The sequence below is a fragment of the Strix aluco genome, chromosome 5 (genome assembly GCF_031877795.1).
Source record: "Strix aluco isolate bStrAlu1 chromosome 5, bStrAlu1.hap1, whole genome shotgun sequence".
NCBI lineage: Eukaryota > Metazoa > Chordata > Aves > Strigiformes > Strigidae > Strix > Strix aluco.
Genome location: NC_133935.1, coordinates 28,565,974 through 28,587,846, shown reverse-complemented (window position 1 = coordinate 28,587,846; position 21,873 = coordinate 28,565,974). Strand labels below are relative to the sequence as shown.

The 21,873-nt window shown below is 38.0% G+C and overlaps 1 protein-coding gene across 5 annotated transcripts in view; it reads left to right on the top strand.

Moving 5' to 3' along the window:
* The window catches only part of LARGE1 (LARGE xylosyl- and glucuronyltransferase 1), a 354,153-nt gene that overhangs the window by 82,199 nt on the left and 250,081 nt on the right, over positions 1 to 21,873 (top strand). For all 5 annotated transcript variants that reach the window (XM_074826502.1, XM_074826498.1, XM_074826500.1 and 2 more), the window contains one exon: positions 5,534 to 5,720. Coding sequence is in view for 3 of the 5 variants with exons in the window: in XM_074826500.1 (XP_074682601.1) it covers positions 5,615 to 5,720 (106 nt within the window). In the remaining 2 variants the exon portion in view is untranslated. The remainder of the gene's footprint in view (positions 1 to 5,533; positions 5,721 to 21,873) is intronic.

Sequence of the window (21,873 nt, the reverse complement as noted above, 5' to 3'; positions counted from 1 at the left end):
TATAGTATAGATACATACATGTAACATACATATAAAGGAATATATGTGAATGAAAAAGGAAAAATGTGAAAGGGTATTACTTATTTACTTCTCTTCATCTGTGAATACTGTCAGGATAGATTCCCATTCCTGTGGTGGTGTTTCTTATAGCTGGAACCTTCTAGAAAACTTTGATTAACAGGAGACTAATAGAATTTTCTTTGAACCATGGCACATACTGAGTGAAGATATAAAAGAAGGTGTCAATCCTGTGTGTCCTTGGAGCAGTTAGCACAGTTCCAAGCCAGAATTCATTTGTGCTGTCAACTTTTCTCTCTTACAGATAGAATTATAGCTATTTTCTTGTAACTAGTTCAGAAGGAATAAATTTGGTAGCATTTGGAAACTCTGCTGTAATCTACTCCTTTAAAGTGGCTTCATAGAACTTCTGAGGTGAATGCTGAGTCTGAGTTTACTCCAAATCCTTCTTTAAAGTCACGATAACCATAGAATTAAGAAGTCCAATTTGAAGGGAAGATCTTCAATGCCAAGAAAATTTAGAGTTTGGGAGCAAAGAGAGCCTTAGATTTGTTTCCGTAGCATGTTCTTCCATGTGGGAGAAGAAGAGGTTGATGAGAGAGGAGATGGCATTTTCGTTCAAAACGCTATTTCTGTTCTAAGAACTCAATAAGTGGAGTATGTTAACAAAGGGATGTTTATTTCAATAAAGATTTACCATTTAATTCTTTGATCTTTTATTTTGTAATGGTGAGTTTAATCCACACTCTGTCTTTATGGTACCAAACTTTTCTCTAACAAATAATCTGTCACATGTCAACCAACTTCCATTACTGGTAGACTGCAAAGCTGCAAGATAAAAGTGGACTATCAAGGAGTAAACTCATTATAAACCCATATTAGCAACATTTTAAAGAAAAAGAGAAAAGTACTGGCTAAGATACTGCTTTTTATTTTAGATTGTTTATATTTTGAGTCTGGCAAAAAATTGTGAAAAATCTCTTGTAAGGGACAGATGCTACACTGACACAGAGCCAAGGGAAAAGCTTTACAGTAGAAATTGTTCATTGACTCTGTGAGTGCAAGTATGGAAAAGCAGAAAGAATTAGATAACATTAATTCAAGAAACATAGCAAGGACAAGGCACAGGATCGGTGTATAAACAGCTTTAACTGTATATGTTCATTTCAGTGGCTCTGAAAACAAATGGAAGATTACTGGGATAAGATTAACTGTAACAAATGTAAGGAAATGTATAAAGCAGTTGGAAAAGTTTTTTATAGCAGAGCAGTTAAAACTTGTTAATTGTGTTTGGTTTTTGTTTTCATAATTATTTCTATTGTTCCATTGAACTCCTGCTGAATGTCTGACATAGTTGAGCTGTCATGCCGCAATTAAAAAAATAAATGAATAGAAGCTGAATACCAATGTGATTAGTGTTGTGTTACGTGCTTTAATATATGTACTGCTCATACTGGTTGAGAGCTGCTTCACACTTAGCTAATCCTTGATTTAAAACAAAACAACCACTCTGATAAGGTGGTGTAGTCAATGGAAGCATTTGACCGTATGCGAAGGTAACAAAAGTCATTCCATTCACTGTTGCATGTGGTAAGAAGGTCATGAGTAAGTCTTTGTAATGAGAAACTGAATTTATTTTAAGTCCCACTGTGACCCCATACACAGATATCGTCCAAGCTAGTAGCCTTTTATAGCACCATTAGCAGTAATCAAGGATTGAGGATGCTGTATTAATGTCTGTTGTTCTGTACACATGCAGTAGGTTTATAAATGTTGAACTGGGTGTATTGTAGAAGTGTAGAGTATCTGATTTACTGACAGACATACATGCATGATGTACATACAGCTAACTTTTGTGGATATTACTTAATCAGATTTCTAAAATATAATTGTATGATGCTCTTGAAACACATTCAATACATTAAAAATTTAAAAAATTTAAAAAATATAAAAAATAAGACCAAGGCAAAATGATATCCTGAAAATGCACGCACCTTCTCTGTATCTTCTGCATGGGCAGAAGATTTCATTGTGTCTGGACAAGTAAAGCTGAGACCATGTTTCAAACTGCGACCCCCTTACCAGAAACTCTCTCAACTCCTCCCTTTCACTCTGGGGCTATCTTGATCTCCCTTGCTTTGAGATAAAGTTGGCTAAAGTTCCTGATGTTCCCTGTGGCTCAGTTAAGTGTATCTGAAAATACTAACATTGGGCAACAGATAAAGAGGAGCCACTGGCTATTTTTAGATCAGAGTATTGCATCTAGATCCTGTGCTTAAATTGGACAGTTACTTCCTCATCCTTTTTTTTTTTTTCTTCCAACATATTTCATGCTATGTGTGTCTGAATACAGGTATTTAGTTTGCACAGCTGTTGAGACTGAAAGCTATCTGGAGGAATACTGCCTGGATTTGTGTAAATGGAGTCAACCATTTTACAGTGTTTGTTATTACTGAAAAGATGAATATAGCTAGCAATGTCACATCTGAAGTAGCTTCATTTTTAGCCTGTATTGTACATCAAACTCCTTTCTAAGACCTTTTAGGCAGGTGACAGTCTGATTCAGTAGGACTGTGGCTTGAGGAGCAGTGGATGCTGCAGAAGTCTGAAAGGCAATGGCACACTCATATGGTGGAAATGTGCACGGTGCTACTCTGTTCTGTGCTCAGTCCTTGCTGCAGCCAGTGTTGTCAGTCACTTTCCTTTCATGACAGATAACAATCTGGCACCTGTTGAACTGAAAGGAAAACAAAGTCAAAGAACTGCAATATTTTCTTTCAATTTATTTGACAATGGTATGTTAGGTAAAAGTCTTTATGAGTAAAAGCAATAATGAATACATAATTGAGTCTAAAGCTTTTCCTTTAAGCTAAGCATCTTCATTACCATTCATGGACCTTTTATACAATTTCTTGTGTAGGGTTTGCACATGATGCATTGTCTAGTTTGGAAAAAAATACTTAGGAGGTATGGTGATTTTTATACACTGAAAATGAATATTTAAGACTCAAGGGAAGCAATTCACAACTTTGGGGAAGTGGGGAGATAGTAGAAATTTCCTTTAAAATAGTTTATGGCTCTTTTCTCTTTTAAAGCACCATTAAAAGAAATTATCTCAACATTTCCTAGGGTGATCCATCACAAGTTGACTTGCCTGTCTAGGATTTTCCCAAATGTCTTCCTAGTTAGATAAAAGATGCGCATGAATGTGCAGAATGATTTGACTGTTTGGTCTGAATGATGACAATTTGTAGACAACTGAATTTGCCACATTCCCAGCTTTCATTTGTAGCTGAATTGGAAGTTCAATGTTGCTCCTTATACTTTCTTAATTTGTTAGGGTACTTTACCTTCATGGGCAGAAAATCTGGATCTTGTCCTCCACGTCGACCTGTTCAGAAACTTAACTTGCATGGATATTTAAAAGAATATATAGGAAAAATTGAGCTATTTCTTAAATGTGCAGCTCCAGGATGTTAATCCACTACCAGCACTATAACCCCAAGCTTCAGAGCCTGGATGTCATTATCCCAAAAACTTGTAGCAGTGTCCTTGTAACAGCATGACTTCAGAAACATGTATTCTTTACTCTTACTTTGCCACCTGTGGGTTTTGCGGGTAGCCTTGACAGAAGCAGTATGTATCCAGTGCATGTTGCATTACAAGATGTGGCTATTTGAGAATGACCCTGCTTGTGAGTTTATTTTTTCAAAGATTTCCTCTTCCATGCTCAGATTGATATGTGTGGTGCACGCCATGATGTTAAAGAAAAAAAATATTCCTACTCAAAGTAAACGATTCTGTGCACTTTATGATATGCACACATATAGCAAGTGTAAAACACAGAAGCCAGGAAAATTACCTGTGTTTTTCAAGTAAGCATGTAAAGGACTCTCTTCAGAGTAGTTGCACAAGCTATGTGATGTAAGGAAAAGAAATGAAATGTAATCGTTATCCAAATACAGTGAATAAAGGTAAGAGTTCTCCACAATTTATCTACCAAATGTGTGTCTCTAACAGTGACTCTGATACCACAGTTGTCAGTATTAAGTCTGTCCACATATTTTGTGCAAAATCTCTGTAGCGAGCCATTCATTGCGCTGAAGAGCTGACACAATGGAATGCTTTTTGTGCTGGCTCTGGACAAATTACAGTCCATTTTATTAGTTCCAAGGTCAGAGTGTTATCATGGCTCTTGAACTGTGGTGTAGTAAAGTGGGCTATATTGAACGTTTGAGGAACAGCTGTAAGTTTGCTTGATTACAGCAGCTAGGTATCTCCAGCAGCAGAGTTCTTTGTCTGAACCCATTTCTCTTGTCTATAATTCTCATTTTTGCTGTAATTTGATTTCAGACTTGACTTTCACTGCAGTATAGGTGGAGTTGTAGAGCTCAGACATATTTTCAAGACACACAGTAGCAGCTGTTAATAAGTCAGTGTAGGAATGCTTTAATTGCTTATTTCAGCTCTAAGTGCTAGTTTAAGCATAAGCCAAAGGGCTCTGTTATTAAACACCTTGTACTGCCATAGTCTGTGTTTCTTTCCCTATGATTCTTGTAGACCAATTCTTTTTCTAAAATTAGAAAACATAAGCCCTTTCACACAATACCTGTTCTAGGTTTGCATGGACTTAATACTTCCCTTTCCTTCTCCAACTTCTCTAGTCTAATCTTTCCTCCCTTTTCAAAAAAACCCCAAATGATGTGAAACATTATTTTCATGCCCTGCATGCCTGCACTGGTGTGGGAATATTCATTTTCCTTTGAATAGATATAATCAGATTATTTCGCCATTTTGGCCCCTCTGAAATGCAGAACAGTTATTTAAATAAATTAAGATCAGATTTTTTTTTTCTCATAAAAACAGTGGTACTCTCCAGAATCCCCTTCTTTTCTCATAGCATGCATCTCTAAAGCTCCTGGTACTCCCATTTGTGACTAAAGAAGCTTCCTCGCCCATTTGCTCTTCCTCTTCTCCCCTTTTATATGGTAGTTCATCAGCGTTGCTTTTTGATTAACAGTGTGGGTCATTTTAATAACATCCCTCTGCCCTCAAATTTTACCTTTCATTTTTCAGTTCACTCTCTTGAGTTCATGACCACCTGCAGCCAGCTCATTGATTCACTGGTTTGACTTTTGCTCTTTGGGAGCAGGTGAAGAAATACGGGTGGCTTTCTCTTATCTGCCCCGGGGCACCTACACACATAGGCATCAAAGAACCCCGAGTTTCTGTAGAGTAAAAGGGTGGCAAAAAAGCAAATGGTGATGTCTCTTTGTAAGACTAGCTTAGTGTGTATTTAGGTGATATGATGTGTTTTATTGACTTACTGTCTTAGTCTGACTTCTAAAACTTGCTTTATTATTAAGTAGTTGTGGATAATTTTGAAATGGTACTGCTTTGCAATTGCAGTAACCCTATTTTTAGCATTGCTCTTTTAACTCTTTAGGAACACTGGCATAGTTTAACTTTATGTAGAGAGATAAGCTGTTAAAATATTTTTTCCTTTCCTTTTCAGGGAGTAATATGTGGGAGGCTGTGGACTATTTGCTTCCGACATAGGAACAGCACTGGGTTGGGAATCTGCACTCCAGAGAGAATGCTGGGAATCTGCAGAGGGCGACGGAAATTCCTGGCTGCCTCTCTGACCGTCCTTTTTGTCCCAGCCATTACATGGATTTATCTGTTTGCTGGGAGTTTTGAAGGTAGGAGGGGAATAATGACTGGGGGTGGGGGTGGAGTATTGAATGATCTGTATCAGGGCAGACAAATGCAGATCAGTCATCACTGATTTTATTTAAATAAATCTGGTTTGGCTTGCATAGGAAATAGTTCTCAAGGTGCAGATTTCAAGCTAGGGTCTTCCTTGCCATGTTCTCACTGATGAGAAGGAGGTAATTACTGGTCCCGGTTATTTGATTTTTCCTCTCATCTTTGTACTTTCAAAAAGTGCAACAAAAAAACCCACCTTACTCATCTCTTCTCTGTGTTTTCTGATTTTTAAAAGTTGTAAGATTTTACTTTTAATTAAAATTAACGTCTCATTTGAGATCTGCCCTTAATATTATTTAAAAGTGTTTTAAAATGCATCCATATGTATTCTGGACACTCTTTGCACAACTCCTGTTTTTATGGACCTGTGTATTAGACCGTATATGTATGGGTGACATGGGGCACTAAGTCAGATTTTGGGACACAAAGCAGTGTCTAGCTGTGAGAGCATGGAGGGCCTACAGTGCAAGTCAGGGAAAAGCGTGTCTGGCATGATTCTTTACATCGTGGGCTCTGCTAGGTTGTGGTCACTCAGCTGCAGGCTTTCTTTTGTCTCGTGGTCCAGTGCGCTGCTTCTCACTTGACTGGGGAACACATGGTGGTACCTAGTTTGTGGAATATCAGACAGTGGTGGGATGCTGCTCTATGAGGTGTAAATGTAGCAGCGAAGAATTCTGTGAAATGTTTTATGGGCTCCTGATTTAGTTATATAAATACCTACATGGCCAAAACCTTCATGAGGCTCCTCTCTTGCCTTTGTGTGAAGATTATTAGTTCTGGACACTGCCTCTATGGTTATTCTGCTAGAAGGCTGAAGACAGAAAATCAATGAATATGTATATATAATCTCTTTATATAAAATCAGTTTGAATTCATATTCTTCTGGGTGGCGGTGGGTTTCTATAGCTGGAATATCTTTCTGTCCTCTTCTTTCTTCAGGTGGCGATGCTCAGGTTTATAGGTACATTGACTTGCAGCTATATAACTAGCAGTTTTTATAATCAGACTTGGAATAACCACTACTTTGTCTTTTAAATTGTCTATCTGATGAACTTTTTTTCTGGCACTGAAGGAGTTCAGTGATACATCAGTTAGGTAAGGTTAGAAGATGTTGGATCTCCTATTTTTTGTTACTTTGTAAACTTTTTTTTTTTTTTGAGATGGAGCTTTTTATGTTTGGCAATAGGTGTGTTATTTTGGCAAGAGTAAAAAAAGCTGTTTATCATTTCTAGTTAGCATGAGGAAAGGTGTTTCAGTCTTTTAAAAACATTTCAGACACTAGTTTACAGTCTGATAATTTTAAAAAGGCATTGTTTAAAATGTCAAGCTTCTTTCATGTTTCAAAACAAAATCAGATTCCAAGTTAAATTACAAGTAAGAACATATAAAGATTTTTTTTTTTGTGTATTACATACATGTCTGAATTAGTTGTGTGCCAGGTACAAATATTTACTTATGCAAATTTATTTGGTTACTTAAAATTCTGCCTTAATGAGCAGCAACTCTGTAAGTTCATTCTAGAATGAAACTCATATGGGATTCATGTTAAATTGGAAATATGAGGGGTGCTGGCTGCATACTTGAAAACTAATGATGTGGCAGGCAGAACAGTACTGATTTTGTTTGATTTTTAAAGGGTGAGCAAATGCAGGCCTCACCTTTTTGCTTTTAGAAGAATATTATGCTGTCTTGTTTTAATGACTATTTTGTGTCCACAATTGATAATGGCATGCTCCTTTAAATTCCTGTGTGTGTAGAATCCTTTGTTTTTACAGAGAGTGCAATACAAATCTTGAAATTTGCTGCTACATGGTATTTGAAGTGACTTAAAGCTCTCAGTGTGACTTAAACTTAAATGCAAACCAGGGAGCAAAACCCATTACCTATTAGGAAGCCTTGCACTGGAAAAGGACTGGAAATTATATAAAGTTAGTAACTCTTTCTGTTATTTTTCTGTAACTGTTCTTTTTCTTTTAATTTTTGAATGGGGCATGATTTAATCTTTGTTGGTTAAAAACTAAGGTCAGTTAGAATATTTATTTAGCCAAATAATAGCTAGCATTTTCGTTAACTTGTAGGTATTATGGGCAGAGAGTTAAAGCCATTTTGTCATTTTATATTACTTTTTGTTTTGTACTCCACTGTGGTTCACACAGTTTACTTATGTTTTAAGCTCTCTGTGTATACTTGCATAAAAAGTGTCCCACAACAGCATTGTGCCTTGATTTGAACCCAGCAGGAGTGGAGAGTCCTCTCTGTTTTCTGGCACTAGTTTCTTTGATTAATCACAGGCAGTGCTAGAAGTTTTCTTTTCAGTTCACAGAATCACAGAATCATCTAGGTTGGAAAGGACCTTGAAGATCATCTAGTCCAACCATTAACCTAACACTGCCAGTTTCCCATCTACACCATATCCCTAAGCACTATGTCAACCCAACTCTTAAACACCTCCAGGGATGGGGACTCCACCACCTCCCTGGGCAGCCCATTCCAACGCCTAACAACCCGTTCTGTAAAGAAATGCTTCCTAATATCTAGTCTAAACCTTCCCTGGTGCAACTTGAGGCCATTCCCTCTTGTCCTATCACTTGTTACTTCATTAAAGAGACTCATCCCCATCTCTCTGCAACCTCCTTTCAGGGAGTTGTAGAGGGCGATGAGGTCTCCCCTCAGCCTCCTCTTCTCCAGACGTTCATCTGGTTTTAGATTCAAGTAAACAGTTCTTGTTATATTTTTCTCCACTAAGTTAAAGAAATTGTCAGTACCTGATATCTTCATAGTCTCACTTAATTATTCGGGGTGGAAGGGACCTCAGGAGTTCTCTGGTTAAACTCCTACTCGAATCAGGGTGGGCTTTGGGATCAGGCAAGATTTCTTAGGCCTTTATCCAGTTGTGTCTCAAAAACTTCCAAGGACAGAGACTACATGGCCTCCCTGGGCAACTTGTGCCACTGCTTGACTGTCCTCGGGTGGAAGAGTTTCTCCTTACATCTAATTTGAACCTCCCTTGCTTCTTTCTATTTATGTCTGATGTCACTCATCTCCTCACCATGCATTGCTGTGAAGAGCCTGGTTCCCTCTTCTTGTAATTTGATTGTAGGTACTGGGGGGCTGCTGGTAAGTCTCACAGAGCCTTCTCTTCTCCAGGCTGAACAAGCCCAGGGCAAGCACTTCAGCCCCCATACAACCTGATGGCCCTGTGCTAAACTTCATCAATGTCATTCTTATATTTGGGACCCCAGACTGGACGCGGTGTTCCAGATGCTGTCTAATGAGTACCAAGTAAAGGGGAATAGTCGCTTCCCTCAGTCAATTTGGTATGTTTCCATTGATACAGCCCAGGATGCAGTTGGCTTTCATCACTGCCCAGGCATGCTGCTGGCTCATGTTCTGGCCACCAGGACTACAGGTCCCTCCCAGTAGGACTAGTCCACAGCCTGTGCCATTATGAGAGGGTTAGTCCTTCCCAGGTACAGGACTTTGCTTTGTTCATTCCTCCAGCCTGTCTAGGTCCCCCTGGGTGGCACCCTTGCCTGTAAGCTTATTGACTGCAACTCCCAGGCTTGGCGTCATTTGCAGTCTTGGTATGGGTGAATTCTGATTTCTCCTTGAAAAGAACTAGTTGCAGAATAGACACTGAGGAACCCCACATGTAACTGGCTTCCAGACAGAGCATGAATGAGTAACCATCACCCTTTGAACCCAACATTCCAGCTAGTTTTTCACCCATCTAGTAGTCTACCCATATAGACTGTAAAATCCCAACTTGGATACAAAGATGCTGTGGGAGACCATACTCAAAGCTGTGGTAAATACAGCATCAACTGGTCATCTCTTATTCACATATCTAGTCATTTCATCATAGAAGGCAGTCAGGTTGGTCAAGATGATTTACTCTTGATGAATCCGTGCTAATTATTCCCCTGTCAGGCCTGGGTGTGTTTCCGTTTGAAGATACTTACATATAGTAGTCAAATCACCTCTCAGTCTTTTTTTCACTAAGCTGTAAAGGTTGAGCTAGCTGAGTTGTCATAGCAAAGAATGTTGTGCTCTTCTTTGATATTCTTTTGCATTTTTGTTTGTTTGTATGTTTCAGGGCTCTAGAATCTCTCCGATACCGATATCTGCAGTGATGTGTCCAAAAATTACATGTTCTTGATGTAATTAAGAATTACATTACTCATTCATCTGTTTATATCTAAGAACTTAAGTTATTCATTTGCCATAGCATGGTAGTGGGATCACATTTAAAAACCCTTAATAAGCTCTTAGTGAATCTGTAATATAAAATATGCCCTAATGTGGTTCATTCGCATGTTCTGCTTTTTAAATAGTTTGCAATTCTTTAGGACAGAATTTTTGTTTCATTTTGGGTTTTGTTTCTCTTGTCAGAAAGTACATTGCAGCCTGATAGTTCACAGTTGTCACTCAGACACTGCCAGTAAGACCCTTCCGTTGGAATATTCATTGGATGTAGCACTACCCAAGCTGTGAAAACAACAGCTACTAAAAGCCTCATTAATCATATATAAATATCTATTAAGGTTATGAACGAAAATATTAAAGAGGATTTTGAATATTGTGTAGCCTTTGAACGTACCTGGTTACTGTGGTTGTTTTCAATAATGCACAAGGACAGCATCATTTCAGTTATCAGTTACTTTGAATGAAAAAGCTAATTGTTCCAACATTCTTAAATTACACTCAAAAGGCAAGGTAATAGAGTAGGAAAGATGGAGTGCATTTAAAACAGGGAAGAGGAAATAAATAATATATGATGAATTTTCATTAGAAAGAAAATAGCAATTTCATTAACCATTAGTAAGCTCCAGAAATAGCATAATTTCCAAGCTATATGCAGCAGTTTTCTATGCCCTTTACTATGTAAAATGGAGACTTAGAACTGTAATTTGACACGTGCTCTCTAGATTACTGATTCCTTAAAAAAATATCCACTGTGGCTATGTGGCTTCAGCAGATTCACAGCCCCCTCTGTTTTGATTAAAATATAGTTGAGTTAGCAGTTTCTGTGTAGTGGATCCACTTGAGGGTGAAAGCCCTGAACTGTCTGTGTAGGGCACTTGTGTAGAACATATTTCACAGGAAAGGAAGAATCAGTAATGTAACCTTAAGATGAAAACTGCAGAAGTTGTGTGAGATCATGTAGGGAGTCTGTGAGAGAGCACGAAGTTGACTGTTTTTTCTTAACTGCCAGGGTAACATTTTAAAAACAGAGCCTGTCTTCTTTCCTGGGACTTGCCTTTTTCAATTGTCTTCTTTTCACTCCAGTGTTGGGCGACTTTCATTCTCCGACAGTACATTTTAGTTCAAGTAATCTGTAGAGACATAATTGAAGCCAGAGTTGAGCAAACACCTCATAAAATACAATAAGGTGAAATGAAGGAAGGCTGCAAATATTCATCTTAGTATTTAAATGGATTCAGTTTGATGCTGTTCACACTCTTTTTGTGTATGCTTTCCATAAATATTCTAGTGAATATGTTAATTGGGAAGACTGTCTACAGAAACAATGAATACCCAGTTTTAATATTCATGGGAAGCAGATTTTGAAATCATATTCATGAATACTTGAATCAGAAAACTGATTCTGGGAGTTCAGCTTTATCCAGTTAAATGCCATGATCTATGCGTGTGATGAAATCTGCCTGAATTTTTAATACTTGCAATAAGTTGCTCATAGGAAGAAGCAAACAAATAATTAATAGCTAAAATGTCTATCAGATACTTGCAACTGATGAACAATCATCAGAAAATAATCCCTTCACAGATAATGTAATCAGAAAGTGGCAAAATCTAAAATTGCTTTTTTCATTACGATTCACTCAGTTTGCCTGAATTTTATCTGCTGTGTATCTCAAAAGGATTAAACAAGAAAACTTAATCCAGTGTCCATTTAAAGCAGAAGTTTAAACCTCTGTATTGATCCTGTCTTTCTAATAAAGTTCTGAGAAAAGAGGTCCAGAAAGGGTGCCTCTGCATATAATAAAGATGTTGCTCTGATGGGTGCTTGAACAGGTTTACAGGAGGTGTGTTTTAGTTAAGATTGGCTTCATATCAACCACTTAATAAAAGCTGTTTCTATGTACATTTCCACTCTGAAGTAATTGGTGCTGGTTTACTCCTCTCCTGTTACTTTTTTTTTTTTTTTTAGGAGATATGCTGAGAATTGTCACTTAAGCACCTCTATCTCAGTTGAAATCAAGATGCATTCTTAAGTTTGTTCACAGTTTTCACTTGGGGATCCCAGAAGAATAAAATCACTCACAACAGTAAAGACCTCAGGCTTATGCCAAGTTTTTTTCTTTATCCTGGAAAACTTGTCTTTCTATGAAACCCTTGTGATTTGGATATACCAACTACTGAGGAAGTTTGGTTGAAGTATACTGTTGACCAGTCGCTGTTATGAAAGCTGTACATGCTTATTCTTTCATAAAAGTAAAGTAAGCTGTAGGCTTACCTTCTTTCCTCTCTATACATCTCTTGATTGGATGGAATGGTTTTTTTGTTTCTAAACAGTTTTGTCTTGGCTTTCTTTTTCTAGTCAGCTCTTAGTTTGTAATTTTTGGCAGAAACATAAAGGTCAGAATGAAAAGGAATTCTCTGAGCAGGAATAAATTGCCAGCGGACTGTCAGCTTGACTTCGGTGCCCGGGAAGCTGATGGAGCAGCTCATCCAGAGTACCATCATACAACACATGCGGGACAACCAGATGATCAGGCCCAGTCAGCATGGGTTTATGAAAGGCAGGTCCTGCTTGACAAACCTGATCTCCTTCTACGACAGGGCAACCTGCTTATTGGATGAGGGAAAGGCTGTGAATGTTGTCTACCTTGACTTTAGTAAGGCCTTTGACACCGTTTCCCACAGCATTCTCCTGACAAAACTGGCTGCTCATGGCTTGGATGGGCACACACTTCACTGAGTAAAACACTGGCTGGATGGCCGGGCCCAGAGAGTTGTGGTGAATGGAGTTAAATCCAGTTGGCGGCCGGTCATGAGTGGTGTCCCCCAGGGCTCGGTTTTGGGGCCACTCCTGTTTAACATCTTTATTGATGCTCTAGATGAGAGGACCGAGTGGACCCTCAGTAAGTTTGCAGATGACATCAAGTTGGGTGGGAGTGTTGATCTGCTCGAGGGTAGGGAGGCTCTGCAGAGAGATCTGGACAGGCTGGAGCGATGGGCTAAGGCCAACTGTATGAGCTTCAATAAGGCCAAATGCCGAGTGCTGTACTTTGACCACAACAACCCCCAACAGCGCTACAGGCTTGGGGAGGAGTGGCTGGAGAGCTGCCAGTCAGAGAGGGACCTGGGGGTGTTGATTGACAGCCGGCTGAACATGAGCCAGCAGTGTGCCCGGATGGCCAAGAAGGCCAATGGCATCCTGGCTTGTATCAGAAATAGCGTGGCCAGGAGGGACAGGGAAGGGATCTTGCCCCTGTACTCGGCACTGGTGAGGCCGCACCTCAATTACTGTGTTCAGTTTTAGGCCCCTCACTCCAAAAAGGACATTGAATTACTCGAGCGTGTCCAGAGAAGGCCAACGAAGCTGGTGCAGGGTCTGGAGCACATGTCGTACGAGGAGTGGCTGAGGGAACTGGGGTTGTTTAGTTTGGAGAAGAGGAGGCTGAGGGGAGACCTCATTGCCCTCTACAACTCCCTGAAAGGAGGTTGCAGAGAGATGGGGATGAGCCTCTTTAACCAAGTAACAAGCTATAGGACAAGAGGGAATGGCTTCAGGTTGCGCCAGGGAAGGTTTAGACTGGATGTTAGGAAGCATTTCTTTACAGAACGGGTTGTTAGGCGTTGGAATGGGCTGCCCAGGGAGGTGGTGGAGTCCCCGTCCCCAGAGTTGTTTAAGAGTTGGGTTGACATAGTGCTTAGGGATATGGTGTAGTTGGGATCTGTCAGTGCTAGGTTATCATTTGGACTAGATGATCTTCAAGGTCTTTTCCAACCTTGATGATTCTATGATGAAATTCTTTGGAACATCAGCTTACTCTGAATATAATCCGTGTGATTTCTCAAGGTTTTTGTTTCATCTTTGTCTTCCCCATTCTTTGAGCAAACTTTTGGGAAAAATGAAGTATATAAAAACTGCATTACGCAAAAGCGAGCAAATTCCTTCCAAGAAGAAGGGACATCTGGGTGCTTAAATTCTGTCAGGGCTGTATAGAAGTGTCCTGGTTTAGCCAGGATAGGGTTAAGTTTCCCCCGCAGTGGGGGGGAAGCTCTGTCCGGGTTGTTCATATGTCATGCTGAAGTCACATCCTGGCGCCATAGCGCGGAGCGGGAGAATCGGTGAGCGCGCGTGTTATGCGAGTTTTCCTTGCTCTTACCGCTGTATCGTTTGATGTCTTGCTCTGTTCATTGCTATTTCTGTTACTGTTATTGTTATTGTTGTTGTTTGTTTTGTTGCTGTTGCACTGTTGTATTAAACCTCTCCTTATCTCAGCCCGGGGCTTTGTATTTCACCCCCTTTGTGGGGGAGGGGCAGCAGCCACGTGGTCTCTGACCCCGGCAGGGACTAAACCACCACAAGAAGGCTAGCAGTAGGAGAACTATTTCCTGATTATTCCTCTTCCTCTGTTTTAAAGATAGGTACTTAGTAACTTCATAGTCAAAATATGTTTTGCTGCAGAAAAAAAAGAAAGCAAGATGAGCTTAAATGTCTTGTTTTTTTAAAAAAAAAACCTAAACCCCTAAGAAGTAGTGCTTAGCTGTTTGAAACAAAATGTTCATTTTATAAGTACAGCAGACCTTCTTTCAGTGCTGGAACTAATGGAGCCTGACTTGCTGTGGTTGATGTCATGCAGCTGATTGATGTTGAAGCTGCTTTTCCTACAGTTAGGGCATTTATAAAATCTAGCTCCCATATATGTCTTCCGGGATCTAAATAAATCTGGAGCTTATGCTGCAGTGTATTTCTCAATGGTATAAATGGTAGCACCTCTTATCTCTCTGTGTTCCTCACAATTGTAGAAACTTTATTACCTCTGTCTTCCTTCCCTCGAACAAAGTAATCTGAAATTAACTAATCAGCTTTGGGGGCCAACAGGTAAGGAGGTCAACAAATGTATAGTTACAGGATGAGAAAAAATAACTGAAATATAAATGATTTAAAATTCATTTCAGTATTTTGATTCTCGTGAATGTTTCAGTTAATGCAGAACAATTAACTTACAAGATTTGATTTTTGTGGAGTTTTTGTGTTTAAAATTTGTGGGTTTTTTTCAGATAAGGGAAAAGTTTGAAATTGGAATCTTTCTTTTAGACAGCAAATTGCATCTCTAATGTCTTCCAGTACTTTTGAAACTTCTATTTTGAATATTTATTTAAATGTGTATAATACCAGAAAGAGAAAGAGTCAAATTAAAAATAAATTTGAAGAAGTACTTCACACATCATGTATGGTCATTCTTACATTCTACAGACAGTGCTCTGGCATGGTTTAGGAAAAGCAGCTGAGTGTAAAGACTAATACCCTGATATTAGATGGATGTGTTTTAGGTATGCTTAGCTTAAGAATACCAGTGTCTTCAACACATCTCTTTACTCCTTCTTCACCCTTTTCAAACATTTTTCTGTCATGAGAACCATTGATTTGTTCAGCTGAGTAGCTATTTCCCTCTCTTGAAGTTTTACCTCTCTTGTGTTGCTTTGTCTTATGCAGTCCTTTTGAGACTTGAATATAAGGGATTTTTTTTAAAAATGTATCTAGATATCCTTGGAGAATTGAGTGAAATGCACAGCTAACTTCAAAAATATGGGCTGACAGCAGTCATATTGGTTCACTCAACTTTGTAGATACCAACAATAGGAGAAAAAGTTGATGACCTGGAGAACGGTATATTTTCAGCCTGAGATTCTCTTCCAGTTTAACAGTGCTCACGCCATTTGAGCTATCCTGCGTTAATCATTTTTTTTTCTATCCTGTAGCATGACTGTTCTTCTCCATAGTTCTGTGAAACATGAGTCAAAGTCCAGGATGGAAACATCAAGGTTTTAAACCTCCTTTTTTTTTTTTTTTTTTTTTTTCTTTATAATTCTGTTTAGCTTTTAAATTGCTAAATGTCAGAGTTTGCAGAGATCAGTAATTAGGGGGGAGAACTGAAAGCAGTGAAGTTCAAATTACAAAAAATGTTGGATTCATCACATTTTCCTAAGTTAAATTCACAATCCATAACAGAATGTGCTTCTGTTTCATACATTTACTTTAAAAATTATATATATATTAAAGATAGCAACTTATGGGCCTAGTTAAAATACTTTACATAAGTGTTTCAGAATGAGATATGTTTCCAGTGAGCTTGTAATAAAAGGTCTATACCTATTCTAAAGAAGAGATGCATGAGCATGATCTGCTCTGCATACTGATTCCTGAACTTCTGTAGATGCCCAATGAAATCACCGATGTATACTTTCAGACACCTGGAGTAGCTTACAAGATTGGATTTAACACATTATGGCCCTGATTTGAAAAAGCCAAAATGTGTATTTACAAAATAAACTGAAAGTGTTATTATAGTACAGTCAGACCTGCTTGTGTTGCCTGTAATTGAGCAAGGACAGGTACTGTTAGGGCTAGAGATGGGCCTCTGTGAGAAGCAGAAGCAGCCTGATCAGCTTGTACACTCCTTTCTAGGTAGTGAAGCCTGGGCCTCTACATCTTTAAAGTGATTATTGTTCTTCTTAAGTAGATTAAAACCACTGCATATACGGCTGTTGGTGCTACAATAGCATCTTCGTTTGGCTCTCTAGACATAGGATTGAGGTTGTCATGGTATTTTAATGGTAGTTTAATATCAAACAATGTTGCATAGCATTCATGTAATATATAGAGTATTATTTCTGGAGCTGAAATAAAACCATAGCTAATAAGATAGAAATATTCTTATATGCTGGAAAGGGCTTGAAGAAATGCTGGAATAAAAAACATGAAACAGCTATCTGTTTATTATGTGATTAAACAGCGTAAAAATAAAATAATATCCAAAAGTAGTTGTGGTCCTCCCCACAATTTTCTTCCTTCCTATTTTTCATATTTTATCATTCATCTTCCCTTCTTTACATTAGTACATCTCTTCTAGAGTAGTTGCAGAAATATTTTGTTTAATTTGTGTTTCAGAATAGAACTGGCAGACAAATTCATAGATTCTCCCAAAAATCACACGGAACAGTTAATGATGTTTTGTTGGCTTGTGAAGATTTGTAGATTTTTACTATCAGAGGGAGTATTAACAATCAATGTCTCACATATCTTACACAGTTCAGACTGTATTATACTGTAGAGTTGATAGAATAATGGTGGCTGGTAATTCCTGCATCTGACCCATGTCTTCTAGATACACCAAAGCTTTTCTTCTAGCCAGTTTTCTGAACTTGATTTTAAAGCTGATGGAGGATTCTAGCACATCTCTGAATAAATTATTTCACCTTGTTCAAAAATACATGCTTTAGTCCTTGTCCACATTTTTCTGGCTTCAAGGTAGGAAGTGAAAGATGAGAAGTAGATGAGGAAAAAAAAAAAAAAGGCTCATTTTAACAGTTTCAGTTTCGTGTAAAATAAGTGATCGTGACTATGAGGTACTGCAGTATGTAAAGTGCACTTCAAGAAATATCACCTCGAGAACCATAGATGAGAGTGCTGCAGTTACCAAAACATAAAGCTGCTTAAAAAAATAGATAAATTTATAGGATAATTACTAACCTTACCATAGCTAATAGAAACTAGTTATCAGAATGATCAGTTGCCATCCCAGGCCAGAAAAACTAATTTCCCAATCAGATTATTTGTTTTGGGCTCCAGGTTACTGTACCTTTTCAGCTGTGAAAAATAACCCTTCAGAAAGGATCAAATCAAACACCGTTTCACCTGCAAGTTAAGAATGTTGATTAAATTTAAGAAACAAGATTGATTTAAGCACTAATTTGGCAACCAATTATTCATTACATCAATGCTTATAAACTTGTATTTTATCAATCTTGTAATCTCGATTCTCCAAATAAAACATCAAATCATGGTACAGTGTTTACAAGTTACCTTTACAGCATTAAGAAATGGAAGATTTCTCTTCCATTTTTTCATAGCATTAAACGTTCAGTATTCTAGAATAATATTGAACTAATACCACAAATTTCACAATCAGTAGATTTCCTGCTTGTCATTGGATTTAATTTAACCTCACTCTGTGATTTTACTTGTTAACTTTAGCAGAAATAATGTTTTCAGATGAATGGGTGCTATAAAATTCTGATTTTTATTCTCTACTAATCAAACTATTATAATGCATATCTCAAATGATCTGCACTGACTTTAACAGAGGTTTCTTTTGGTCTGAAAATGTAATACAGAATGTTTTCTAGAAGTATTAACTATAATGGATTTAGCTATTTCACCTCTTCCTTAAGTGCATTACAAACCCAAGAGTTTAAGGTAAAAATCTCAAGAGAGGTTACATTTTGTAGAATATTCTTATAGGAACCAAGTATAAAAATCTGCCTGCACAGCTACATGTAATTATTGGTTTCCAAGGATCTCTAACTCTCTTTAAAGCTTTGCCAATACACACAGAGGTAAGTAAATCTGAAAATAACAATTATCTAACATATTTGAGTTGGGTGAAGGTATTAGTTGCTTGTTCACGTACGCTCAAATGGAGTACTTGAATTAAGTAGTCTTCCTGCAGAATGCAAATGCTTTTAACCAAACGATTGAAATGTGCTATTTATCTCCTTTAAATTGTACAACCTTGTTTGCCCAAGAGCTGCCTCATAGTAACCTGACTTCAGAGCTGCTGATGGTGACTCTCAGCTTCCTTCTGAGTTTCTTGCTTTAGGAGATTTAAGAGCAAAATGTACCTCAGTTATTTTTGTCTTTTTTTCATCTCCCCAATTTTAAACATTCTCATATGCCCCCTTTCTCTTCAGCTACCATACTAGCACCTCAGTGATTTGATATTAATAGCAAAGATTAAGCAGTTTCAGCTCATCAGAGAGAAGTTATTAATCATCATCAGGACCAATGAGAAGTTTAATTTTCTGCTTCTCTTTTTTCACTAAGCTCTGGCGGCTTTCACTTGTACCGATGTCTGCAGGACATTTAATAATCTGCTTCTGAAGATGCATTTCAGTGGTTTCTCTGCTTTTACTTCCTTCATCAATCTCAGTGAGTTTCATCATTGCAGGCTTTAAATGAAGACCACTGTCAGGAGATGGAGAGAAGGAAATTATTCCTTGAACAAAGATAGTTCAGGACTCATGCTTTTTATTGTATTCATGAGGAAGATGGGTTAAATCAAGATGTTGAAAACTGTGGGAATTGTTGTTTTGGTATGTGACTCACTACCTGTTCCCTTCAAAAATGTCATATCCTCCCTGTCACCAGCTCCTCTTTGTATGTATGTATTTATTTGTACCTCAGAAGTACGGTTAGATTTGTGGTGCAATACAGATGTGAAGCACACTGAATCGGGATGACAAGAAAAAATCCATATAGAAAACTTCATAAATTACACCAGAACAATTATACTGGTCTGTGTCATTGTCATTGATAGCATTATTGCAGTGTAGGAATGGCTTTTGCCAGCTCAGTTAAAACAGCTTCCAAAATTACATATGTACCAATAAAAGCAGTCATGTGAGATATTATGCTAGCTGACATAGCAATAGCTGTTTCAAATGGCGTATCATCTTAGACTGGCACAAACTTATCTTACAGAGAAGCTCTAAACATAACAAAATTATTTTCTGAGGTGATGTCACCTGTTAGCTGCAATAAGACGGTGAAATACTGTCTGTATAGGTGTTAATGTGCAATCTGCATACCCCACCTATTTGGGTGGTTGTTTTATCAGCTTCTAAGTAGTTTTAAAAGTGGAAGCTCTCCATTAGGAGCAACAGGTTACAGTTTTGTAAGTCAGAGAAGAACAGATCAGACTAAGACAAAGCAACACAATGAACTCAAAAGCAAAATCGTTAGTCTTCTCTATGTGTCAGATAGACCTCATTTATTAGATAGTAGATTTGTTGGTTGAACAGTGATGTAGCTGATTAATTTGTACAGCACATGCTGTGAAAGCACTTAAGTAAAATTTTAAGCAGTTCGTAATTGTGGATGCTACCATGCTCACTTTACTGGCTTTGGATGCCTGTTATTGAGTCAGTGTTTCTCCTGTTTAAAAAACAGGCCCCTTTGAATTTGAAGAGGCCCAGGCTGAGCACTAAGAACTTTAACTCAGAATCAGTCATTACTTTTTAAAACCTCTGCAGAAAAGGTAAGTCCCCAGCCTGATACTTTGTTGTACTGTGGGGACTGATTTATTCCTTCTTGCCCAGAAGACTCTTGTATAACCACATTTTTTTTAGCTTCCAAAAAAGCCTCTACCTACACAGCTGACTTGGGATGAGCTTTGTAACTGGAGCAGGCCTCTAAGTTTTCTAGTCACCTTTCTGAGCTTTCTTAAAAAGGGCCTTTTAAAAAGAACTTTTTTGCTGTCAATAGCCACTTTTCCATGTGGGGGACTAAAAACACAATAGGCCAGTAAATCAAGACAAAATTACATTAGCTTAGAAAAAATTGCTATTACCCAATGCAATTGCTACCACTAAAGAAAGGGCAAAACCCCCTCCCCAACAAATCTACAAGTACTACTGTTTTTCTTTTAATTAGCATGATAATTTATTTTGCAGGTTGACTCAGGGGAGCCAGATCTAGAATAATATTGTCAACCTGAAGCAAAGCAAAATGGTATTTTTTGGGGGAAAAAATATTTACAATATACTGGACTGCAATCAATGAACATATCTGATGTACAGAGGAGGATGAGACATGTCATTTTCCTTATTTTTTTTTAAGGGTAAGGTATTGCCCTTGGAAACAAATTGTTTGGGAAAATATTTGCATATTTAAACAGACTGTTACATAATAACTAAATGATCATTTACCTTACATATCCAGCAGTAAATTACAAGGAGTAGGAAGATACATTATTTGGATATTGCTTAGAAATATTCCACTAAGGTTCTGGCACTTTTGTCATAGTTTGTCTGCACAGAAGTAATGGAAATATCTGAGCCATTTCTGAACAGGGGATGTTTTTGTGGTAGTGACAGTTTGGTTGCACAAAAACAACGTACTTGATTTAGGAACTGTGGTGGAATAGAGAGTTTGCTTAGAGGCAGACAGAAAATACAAAGCTTCTACTGGTGGAAAGATTATCTGTGGTAATTTAGGTGCTGCTTGGAAGAACCAGATACTCAGCGAGTGACAGCAGGAATTGCAAAAAGAATGGTGGAGGTTGGGAGCTGTGTTTTTAGTGGGTCTCACAGAAGAGATGTTCGAATGGAGTGGTGAAAACTGAGGACTTGAGGGTTTAACTGAGAGATGGAGGAGCTAATGAATGAGAGTGAGGAAAGAACTGTGCTCAGGTGTTATTGTCAGTTTTCATAAGCAATTTCTTTGTAGGAAGCTGAACAGAGTACTGAGAGCTGTTTTTTTCGTAATAATCCATGCAGGGAGAGAAGACAAAGGAAAAGGTGTGCATGCATTGCAAGTAGTGGGATGTAGTAAAAAAGTGGATTCATATGGAAAAGAGAGGGTGTCATCCTGAGGAGTCAGGAAGACACTGAGTTCCATTATGAGAGCATCGTTTGCAATATTACTGCAAATGATTACATGCTTCACCATGCCTCACATTAACTTTATTGTTGTATTTGAACATCACATATGTGTGAAAGGATTCAGTGTCATGGAGACATGTATATTATTATCCATTCCAAATTATTCTTTTAGGATTTAATCTTTTGAAATTACAGGGAATTTTTGTATCTGAAATTAATTCTAAACATGATAGCTACCAGTCGAACTTGCAAATGGATAATCAATATTTGATAGTCATCAAGTGTTTGTGAATTTAACTGAATCAGTGTTGTAAAATGAAGAAAATCATTAAGAATTGTTAAGAAAGAATTTGCTGTTGCAAGGAATATGGAAAACCTGCATATTTGGTCCTCTCAAAAACAAATACAACATTGAATGGACAATATATTGAAGAGAAGGAGGAAAGT